The sequence below is a fragment of the Aphis gossypii genome, chromosome 2 (genome assembly GCF_020184175.1).
Source record: "Aphis gossypii isolate Hap1 chromosome 2, ASM2018417v2, whole genome shotgun sequence".
Lineage (NCBI taxonomy): Eukaryota > Metazoa > Arthropoda > Insecta > Hemiptera > Aphididae > Aphis > Aphis gossypii.
In genome coordinates, this window is record NC_065531.1 from 39,020,999 (window position 1) to 39,031,545 (window position 10,547).

The 10,547-nt window shown below is 26.3% G+C and overlaps 2 protein-coding genes across 2 annotated transcripts; one reads left to right on the forward strand and one right to left on the reverse strand.

The window, feature by feature from the left end:
* The first annotated feature begins 176 nt into the window (after positions 1-176).
* Positions 177-2,296, forward strand: LOC114131365 (probable deoxyhypusine synthase). The gene is made up of 8 exons (XM_027996558.2): positions 177-344; positions 481-580; positions 643-752; positions 814-1,179; positions 1,252-1,444; positions 1,535-1,638; positions 1,989-2,114; positions 2,179-2,296. The coding sequence occupies exons 2-8, from the start codon at positions 493-495 to the stop codon at positions 2,257-2,259; spliced, it is 1,068 nt and encodes a 355-aa protein (XP_027852359.1). The 5' UTR covers positions 177-344; positions 481-492; the 3' UTR covers positions 2,260-2,296.
* Positions 2,297-2,952: 656 nt separating this feature from the next.
* LOC114131352 (actin nucleation-promoting factor WASL-like) lies at positions 2,953-9,463 on the reverse strand. The gene is made up of 9 exons (XM_050199809.1): positions 9,225-9,463; positions 8,919-9,146; positions 7,822-7,921; positions 5,110-5,202; positions 4,877-5,046; positions 4,438-4,687; positions 3,587-3,744; positions 3,413-3,511; positions 2,953-3,348 (listed from the first exon to the last, which is right to left on the reverse strand). The coding sequence occupies exons 1-9, from the start codon at positions 9,318-9,320 to the stop codon at positions 3,193-3,195; spliced, it is 1,350 nt and encodes a 449-aa protein (XP_050055766.1). The 5' UTR covers positions 9,321-9,463; the 3' UTR covers positions 2,953-3,192.
* Positions 9,464-10,547: the final 1,084 nt, after the last annotated feature.

The window sequence follows — 10,547 nt, forward strand, 5'->3', positions numbered from 1 at the left end:
TCGGAGGATAACTATATTATAATGTCTATTATAATATGATCTAAAATAGATGGGCCAAAACCACGCTCATCTCTTGCCTCTTGGTCACGTAAAGCTGAAGCCATTATCCGTATCAGGATGATAACCGATATCACCCGCGAGGCCCCGAATCAATGCACGAGTAGAACTTAACCTGTGCCGGTGCCGAATTATGATATACAGGATACACAATGAGCACTTATCAGTTTTAAAAAGAACGTTCTCCGAGTTCCGGCTTGTTCGTTCTTGAATCTAGTATCTACATTCTACATAGAAATGCTAATCTAAGACTGACGGCGTGACTTGAATTAACACTTGACAGCTAGGTATATTTTAATTAGTGGGCCATAGCAATTATTGCTAATTAATGAAATAAATAAATGATAGAACTGTTAATTATAGGAGTTAATACGTCTTAGTAGCTATATATATTTGTATTATTATTTATTGTTTATTTCGTAGTTGGTACAGTAAATGAACGGTAGTATGGAGCCACAGCAAGCATCAGAAGCAGTTTTAAAAAAGAGTGTAGATATTTCAAAAGAAAATCCAACAGTAAAAGGTTCAACTAATATTATATACCTATTAATGTAGTTATAATTTTTAATAATTTAAATTTATTAGGTTATGATTGGAACAATGGAATTGACTATGAACAATTACTGTCAATCTATCGATATTCTGGATTCCAGGCAACAAATTTTGGATTATCTGTAGAACAGATAAATAAAATGGTTAGATGGTAGAAAAAGATAATTTATTTATTTTTTTTTTTTACCATAAATTTTTGCATAGTTAGATGAAAGAGAAAAACCTTTTGTAGAAGATATTTACGAAGAAGATGAATTTATCAAACGCCGTTCAAATTGTACAATGTTTCTTGGTTATACATCTAATATGGTTTCTTGTGGTAATCGTGATGCAATACGCTTTATTGTCCAACATAAAATGGTTGACTGTATAGTAACAACTGCTGGAGGAGTTGAGGAAGACCTAATAAAATGTTTAGCTCCTACATTTATAGGAGATTTTCAATTAAAAGGTAGTGTTCTTCGTGAAGATGGTATCAATAGAATTGGCAACTTATTAGTTCCAAATGAGAACTACTGTAAGTTTGAGAATTGGGTCATGCCTATTTTAGACAAGATGCTTGAAGAACAAGTATGTATAAAAATATAATCATAAATTTCCTTTAAAGTATACCCAATTTATTTGATGTTATACACATTATAGAATATTGCTTGGACTCCATCTACAATAATTGAAAGATTAGGCTTAGAGATAAATGACGAACAATCAATATGTTATTGGGCAGCAAAGAACAAGATCCCCATATTCTGTCCAGCTTTAACCGATGGTAGCTTAGGAGATATGATGTATTTTCATTCCTTTAGAAACCCTGGTCTTATTATTGATATATTAAAAGGTAAACCAAAATAATGTTTTTTTTGTATTATCATTAATCATTATAGTATTTTATCTTTATTTATTATAAATAATAAATGATTTTTCAAAGATTTAAGAAGATTAAACACAATGGCAGTAAAAGCAGCAAATACTGGAATGATTATAATTGGAGGTGGAGTGATAAAACATCACATTTGTAATGCTAATTTGATGGTAAGTGCATATTCATAAATTAGGTGCATGTTAAGTAATACCTGTATATTTTTAATTTCATGCTTCTTAAGTAACTATCATATTATAAACAAATAAAACTCTGCCTGATAATATTTGTGATGTTATTGGTTTTAAAAAATTTAAACAATACTTATAAATTCTGTAGTTATAACAGCTAATATTCTTTCAGCACTTGTCGCTTTTATCTTATCAGAAATAAATATTTTTAAAACACATGAATATTAGAATTTCTACCATATAAATAAAAACTAGGTTCTGAATATGAATAATATGATATTACAATTATCTCATTAATTTTAAAATATACTTTAATTGATTGGTTAATTTAGAGAAATGGTGCTGATTATTCAGTTTATTTGAATACTGCATCAGAATATGATGGTAGTGATTCTGGAGCTCGACCTGATGAAGCTGTTTCATGGGGTAAAATAAGAGCAACTGCTTCGCCAGTGAAAGTAAGTATTTTTACATTGATAATAGTTTAATTTTCAATTTACTAAAAAAAATGTTTATATCTAGATTTATGGTGATGCAACGCTTATATTTCCACTGTTAGTTGGAGAAACCTTTGCAAAACGATTTCATAAAAATAAAAAATGAAACCATGAAATATATTAACATATTATTCTAAAATGTATTTGTTTGTTTATTTATTTACAAATGCTCATCTTGCCTTGCTATAATTATTGTTTTTTTATAAATAGATAAAAATGCTCTAGTAATGCTTCGGCATTAACTTTTTGAAAAAAAAAATGTTTTCATTGAAAAAATTAAAGCTTATAAACTATAATGTATTTATTATAGGATCTTAGATATTGACTGACAAAAACTTATCGTGCTCTTCATATAAGCACTCTGTACTATAGTCTTAAGCAGACAGATGTCATTCAGTCTGCATGTGTGAAAGTGGTTCATTTTTATCCTAAATAATACGGTATATGTATATTTTTATGAAATTAGCAACTTATATCAGAGTATCACTATACATTTTGAAAATATTCAAACATTTCTTGAATTAATAATTTTTTCTTTATAAAACAAGAATTTTTTCATGTACCACAGGCTGAGAAACGTTCCAATAGATAATATTTTGAAATCATACATGACATGTATAAATTTATAATGGAAAATTGTGATTTAAGATTTAAATAAGCAACTAATATTTTAAGATATTGAATTATCCAACAAAAAATACCAACTGAATAAATCTAATAATTGCTGATTAGTGTACGTATGCCTTATAGTTTATATAGTAAATGACAAATATATAAAGAAACAGGAATTAAAAAAAAATTAATGATTAAAATATTTAATATCACATCATAAATCATTGACTATATACAATATACAAAGACTGTGATAATCATAACAATAATATATAAATGCAGTTAATGAAGTACAATTAATATAAAATGTAAATCCAAATTATCAAGAAAAATAAAAAGTTTAAATTAAAACTACTTTCAACAGTAAATATAAATATATTAAAGAATATAAATAAAAAATGTTATCTCATTATTATCGTAATAAAACTCAATCATCCCAATCATCTTCACCTTCACTTGATTCACTGGTACTACTGTCACTGTGAATAACTCTAGCTCGTTCAGCCAACGCTCTAGCTAATGCCCCAGCTAAACCATCCGCTTCTAAATTGTTGTTTACATTTTTCTTATCAATTGGTTGAACCTAAAATTTTTTAAAAAATGTTAATGTTATATTTTGTAAAACAAATGTAAATTATAAGTAATACCGATTTCAATTCAACGCCTTGTCTTATCTGATCAAGTAAGTCATTTCTTGAATTTGGTTCAGTATTAGGTGATTTAACAGAATTTGATGTATCAACATGCTAAATAATAAAATAAAATTACCATAATTTATATTTGTGTTATATAATTTATTTCATAGAGAGTAATGTACATACCTTGAGTGTTTTACCAGATCTGATAGCTTCTAAAAGTGCCGACCTAGTGTCTGGTACAGCTTCAGCAGGCTTACTTTTGATTAATTCCATTTGTGGTGGAGGTGGTGGTGGTGGAGCTGCATTCATTAATGGTGGAGGCGGAGGAATAAAGAATTCTTCTAAAATATAAACATAAACAAAACAATATTTATTGTAAATATTAAGATTTGTATAAAAATTTAAAATGTTGTGAATAACTAAAAGAAAATATTTTATTTTAATTAAAATTTAATTTATATGATTGAACAAAAATTATTTAAATGACAAGCAATGAAAAAACTTATACACTTCATTGAATAGTATGTAGTGAGTTTATATCAGGGGTCACCAATTAATACTTTACGTGGGCCACATTTAGAATTCGGCCATAAAAATTCGAAGTACATAATATTTATTATAATATGCCAATTAGATTATGTTACGTATTAAATTATCGGCTTTTTCTCTTGTCTGCGGGCCGGTTAAAATTCATCAGCGGGCTGCCATTTGGTGACCCCTGGTATATATGATAATAAATTATCATTTAAAATTTACAAATGACTAATAAGTTATATGGATTTATATGTACAACACATCAATTTTACAATATATTAATTATTTTATAAAATATCTATTCTTATTTTGTCCCGAAAAAATGAATTACCAGTTACATAACTTTACTAACATAATGAAGTTCAGTTTTTTCTTTTTTATACAACAGTCAACTTTTTTTGGTTAATTTAGACCACATAAAACCTAGTAAAGTGTCATTTAGTTCAGAACATAAAACACATTTTTTATAACATATAAATAGTATTTAATATGTAGCCAACCTTGTTTTTTAACTGGAATAGTCATATTATTTGGCCGAGGGGGTGGTGGTGCTGGGCTTCTAGTATTTGATGTATTATTTGAAATAGGTGGAGGTGGTGGAGCTTGACGAAATCTTGTTGGCAAAGGAGGCGGAACAAGTGAATCTTGAACATCTTCTTTAATAGCATCCATACCACCATGTTTATCAATAAAATCATAAATAAAATCTCGAGTCTGAGGATTACGCAATTGGCTTTCTGAAACCCCAGCCTATAGCAAAGATTATCATTATAACTTGTTATAAATTCAAACAAATATCAAAATAATTCTAAAAAAAATAATTATTTTAATTAAGTGTCTAAAATAAAACTAATAAATCATTATTTTAAATTTGACTATTAAAATACTTAAAAAATTTAACCATTGTTTGTGTTACCTAGGCAAAAATATATACTTTACCTTAGCAAAGAATGTATTTAACTGTGGATCTTTAATCTGGCCTAAATCAAATCCTCGATCTGGATCCCAACCTATATGTTGTACATGTCGGAAATTTTCTGGTAAACCAATTTGATCTTTAGTATATTTCTTATTTTTTGAATTTTTGCCCTTGTTTTTGTGACCTTTACCTGAATAAAGAATTAAAAATTATGATAGATAAATTGTTAACAATACATGATCCATTAAGTTACCATTCATTTGAATTGGTGGTCCATAAGTGTTATTAGAATTACATACAGGTTGCAAAACATTATTTTGATTATTGTGCGACTTGGACCTTTGTTCTAAAAAAATATCAATAAATTATTATTATTTACAATACAATAATCCTAAACTTAAATTAATAGAATGTAAATACTAAATCAATAGTGTATGCAGGATTTAGTCTGACCCAGGTTTTTACTAATATTAATTACAGTACCGTGGGAGGATTTGCCTCTTAACTAAATTAAAAGATAGTACCTACATTAAAACTCAAAATGTATTTCAAACATTAATGTTTATGTCTCTTAACTCTAACAAATTTTTCTTATCTGGATAAAATAACTTTTAAAAAAAATAATTAAATGAAAATCAACTTACAACAAATTAAATAAAAAAACAATTATTAATATTGGCCGATAATACAATTTAAAATATTATAGTTTTTCAAAATTCAAACAAAAACAATAATTTTATACTTGTATTTACATTAACTTTTGTACATACAAATTTTATATTATTGATAAGAAAAAATTATAGAGTTAATATAATTTTATTTTATTTACAGCTAGAGTATTTAACCTATTACCTAGAGGCTCTTCAGATCATAATAAACAAAAGTAATAATTATAAACCAATTATGACAAACATTTAAAAATATTTTAAAATAGACAAAAAAAAAAAAAACTGAAACAAAAATGCATGATTTTATTGCAATTTTGCAATTAATTAAATATATCTATTAAAAAAAACTAACAATTTATTAATCTGCTCTGACACTGTATATTATGATGATAAATAAGATTATTTTTGTAGCAAGAAAAAATTTCAAAAGGTCTCAGAATTAGAACCTTACCCCTGCGTACACCATTAATGTATTTGAAAAGTGATGATTTGAAAATTTTATTCATATTAAACTTGAGGACATGCATTAATTGTTTTTGTTTCACAAATGTATATGATCATGGTAAAATTTAAAGTAGGAGGGGGGGAGGAAATTAAAAAGTCATAAATTTAAGCTAAATAAAGGTATAGTGTTATTTCAATATATAAATATAAAAATTTTATAATCATAAGCTATTATTTATAAAATTAATATTTGGGTACTAGCTTGTTATAGTTCTGCTGCAGGGAGTGAAAACTTTATAGCCCTGTCAGTTGTCACTCATGTTTATTATCGCCCCGCCGTCCATATAACATTGTACAAATAATCTAAGAATTCAAGAAAAAAAATGTATCGTTATTAGTTATTACTATAAAGCTCCTATCATAGATATTTAACAGATAAAATGGATAATATTGATCAAACATTACAGTACGTATTTGTTTGTCGTTTGTTAGTGTTTAAAATGAATTTTTATACGTTTTTCAACATTGTATTTATTATTATTCAATTTTTTAAATATTTTATCAGTTTATCATAGAATTATCAGACTAATAAATATCAATAAATAAACTCATTATTTTATATTTATTGTTATATGGTTGGCGATAATAAACCTGAGTGGCGGGGCTATAAAGTTTTCACTCGCTGCGGCGGGGCTATAACAAACCAGTATCAATATTTGTAAAGGTAATAGATGTAATACAGTTAATTAAAATAAATTTTAACAGGTACAGGAAAAAAATAGAAAATATAATATATTTCAATTTATTAGGTACCAGTAAATAAGATCTGTATACTTTTTTATTTCATTAATGTCATCCTAGTGTAGTTAAACAATTTATTTTATAATTACTAAGTCATTAGATAATAATACCATGATAATATTTATTAAATTATAAGTTGATATTATTTTTTTCTGAAGAAGGGAAGGTTAAGTCTTTGTCTTTCACATCCTCTTTTCAATGGGCTTCCATGAGTAAGATTTAAGTTAAATGTAAACTGCTAAACACTAATCTATTAAGTTATGCACTTGTAATATTAAGACAATAAATATGGGTGTGGTGTCGTCTTATATTACTAGATATACTTAAACATAAAGATTAGTTTAAACTAAAATACTATAACCTTAACCAAAATAAATTTTACATATTAAGTTATAGATAAATTAATAAAATATTAAATTATCTTAACTTTAATATACAACAAGTTATACCAGGGGCGGCCAAGCGGTCGTTCGCAGATAATTTCAAAATCGATCATGTTAGAATATATTTTTAGGACCACGTACCCGTCGTACCCTATATGTATCTTAATAATTATAGTTATTAAATAATAAAAATATGTTCTATGGAGGTCTATCCTCAAAAGTGAAGTCAGTGACATAGCCATCAGGTAGGCCTGATAGTCCTATCAACTTTTCTCCAAAAATAAATGTTTTATATTGTATCGTTAAATACAATATAATATGTAGTCTGTATGATAATGATAGGTAGGTCTATTAATTTTAAAATTTTAAATAAATACATGTATAATATAAGTATAATAAATGTATAATATATGATACTCTGTTAGTTCTTTATTTAATAAAAATATTCCTCGATAATCCTATTATTACATCAAAATATCAGACCTACCCAAAAAAAAGTGTCTAGCCACGCCACTGGGTGAAGTATATGTTTAATAGATCATGATTCATGACCAATAAAAAGTTTGGCCATCCCTGGGTTATACCAATAGTAAATATTAATTTGAATATAAAAACATGTGTTGATATAATATCAACAAATTTCAAAACTTTTTAAATAAATAAAGTTACCCAAACGTTTTTCCCGTTTTTTTCTTTGTAAATTAATAACAGTCTCTTCAAACAATGTAGCTTCATCTTCACTTGCAAAATTGAATCCAACTATACATTCCTATATTATACATTTACAATATGAGTAATATGACTAATATTATTTTTATCATTATTTAATTATTGTATCAATCTTTATTCTTATTTCTGTGTAAATTATTAATTAACACTCATACGTCCATTATACTCGTTATATTTACCAAACGGGAATTTACTTGCTGATTTATAAATAAATAAAATAAAAATAAATGCGTGTTCATAAAATATTTACTTTTCAATACACTTAAAAGAACGCTACACTCACGTGTGTTGTCTCTGTTTGTGAAACTTACAATATGGTAAATTTGCATCCAGTAGAATTGATTTTATGTTGTAGATTTTAATATTGAAGTGAATTGTCAATTGATCTAATATCAAACCAAAAGGTAAGAATATAATCTGTGTTTATATATTGAACAATTCAATTTGTGATTAGTATATAAAATATAAGTTAAAAAATGCTCATAATTTAAAAAAAAAATTATTTCATAATAACTGATTACTGATATGATCTTGCCTTTAAGTTTGATGATAGGTCAATTAACTCTAATATTAAAACTAACGACACAAATGAGATTCTTGAAAATACAAATATTGATATATTTTAAAAATTGTTTATAACTAATTTAGCACAATGGGTGTGGCATCCTTTTTAATTGAACATTATAATGAATAATTTTTATTTTTATTAATTAATTTAGTTATTAGTTATGTCAAATACCTATATCTAGTTTAAGTTTTTTAAATAATGAGTTATATTCATAGTATATAAACAAAAAAATGTTATTCAGTTAATTAAAATTGAATGTTCTTATTATGAACTTATGATACATATTACTTTTCATAATTTGTGCACGACAATCATTTTGTCTTCATGAGAAAACCCATGATTGGTTTCAAAGAATATTTCTATCAAAAAATATTCATAATTTTTGTGAAATTCTGTTAACTAGACATAGTTTTTAAATGACAAGAAAAATTTGAAATGAATAATATCTATTGTAGTTATTTTGGTTTACCTCGGCTTCAAAACAATGGAAAAATTTAGTAGGACTTTGGTATAGCAATCCATTATACATTTCATGTTCCCATAATAACTGGTGTCTTATTGGGCAATACAATCGAAAATAATATGATTTTCTGTTTGGATCTCTAACAAAACAGAGAATACCAAAATTTTTTTGCCTCCATTCAGTACCTTCTGGTCCATCAGTGCTAAAAAACTGGACTACAGCCATAGCTAAACTCTAAAAAAAATTGTCAATATTTTAAAATTATAGGTACTTATAAATTCTATCAGTTATGAGAAATAACAAATAATTTACTTGACATTTAGGACCCAGAAGTTGTAACACGGATTCATTTTCGTCCTTGCTTAATAGCTGCGAACATTTTTGTTCATGATATAAACCCGGTTTCATTTTTATTAATATTGGTTGCCTTGTGCTAATTAAATTCAAATAATAACCAAACGAGAATATTAAAGGCTTGAAGATAGAGTTTTACATTTAATACGAGAAATGAAGCACACGAATATTAAATGCATAATATTAATTACATTAATATATTATTACAGTACGAATTGATAAGTGATAACATCTGTTAAACACAACTTATCACTGTGCATAATATTTTGACTCAGTGATGCACCGAATGCGGATGATGATACAAAACCAACAAAGCAAGATTTTCTTAGTTTTTCTAAATCTACAGAGCCACAGAGGCATTTAAAATCCGAGGTGAACGTGAACCGTTAAGCGTTTGTCGCGTTGACGTGGGAAGTTTACTCATACTCAATTTTAAATCTTATACATGTATCATGTATGATATACCTTATGTTACTCTTCCTATATGACTATCTAAAGCTACATAATGGCTATGACTAATTTTATTAGGTAGGTACCTACCTATTTTTTTTTTTCAGAAAAAAATATTGGTAATAACGTTGTTTATATTTATAAAAATTGTACGTTGTGAATTGTATTTATTTAATTATATGGTAAATTGGTTGAACATATTATACAGAATATGTTCGCTGCTTTATATTATATGATTTACCATGTACATATACCATAACACATACGACATAGTTACGCATAGCGGCCTATTATATAGGTAGGTACTTACGAATTGTATAGATAGAATATCACTATAAACTAAATGACATAAATTAATCTATCAATTATGAGTTATATTATAATGAGTATAATAAAATATTAAACGAATAATAAATCTGCACTAAATTCACTCGTGATATTTTAAATTTCAATCAGTTTTAGACAACACGAGATTATTAGACACTATGCCGAGTGTAGGTATAACATTCTGATTTAAGAAAGCAACTGTTTAATATTTTTCAATTTTTCTTTTTATTATACGATTTGTATAAATAATTTTACATTTACTGTGTATTAAAATTAAGTGTTTTATTTCTATTAACGTTTAAAATAGATAACACTATTTGAGATTTGACATTATTTTGGATTATATTAAGATATTATAGGTACCATTGATCTTAAAAATTAGAATATATTCTAGAGTAGGTATATTCTGAAATCAATGATTATACTAAGATCATACTAATTTCTAGTTAATAGTTATACTATAAAATACAACTCGTGGACCTTTGTTTTACAGGGAATTTATTT

Coding starts and splice junctions, on each gene's coding strand:
- LOC114131365 (XM_027996558.2), top strand. CDS start 493: ATGAACGGTAGTATGGAGCCACAGCAAGCATCAGAAGCAGTTTTAAAA. Junction 581..642: donor AGAAAATCCAACAGTAAAAG/GTTCAACTAATA, acceptor TAAATTTATTAG/GTTATGATTGGAACAATGGA. Junction 2,115..2,178: donor CAACTGCTTCGCCAGTGAAA/GTAAGTATTTTT, acceptor GTTTATATCTAG/ATTTATGGTGATGCAACGCT.
- LOC114131352 (XM_050199809.1), bottom strand. CDS start 9,320: ATGAAACCGGGTTTATATCATGAACAAAAATGTTCGCAGCTATTAAGC. Junction 3,512..3,586: donor GATCTGGTAAAACACTCAAG/GTATGTACATTA, acceptor TTTATTATTTAG/CATGTTGATACATCAAATTC. Junction 3,349..3,412: donor AAGGCGTTGAATTGAAATCG/GTATTACTTATA, acceptor AAAAAATTTTAG/GTTCAACCAATTGATAAGAA.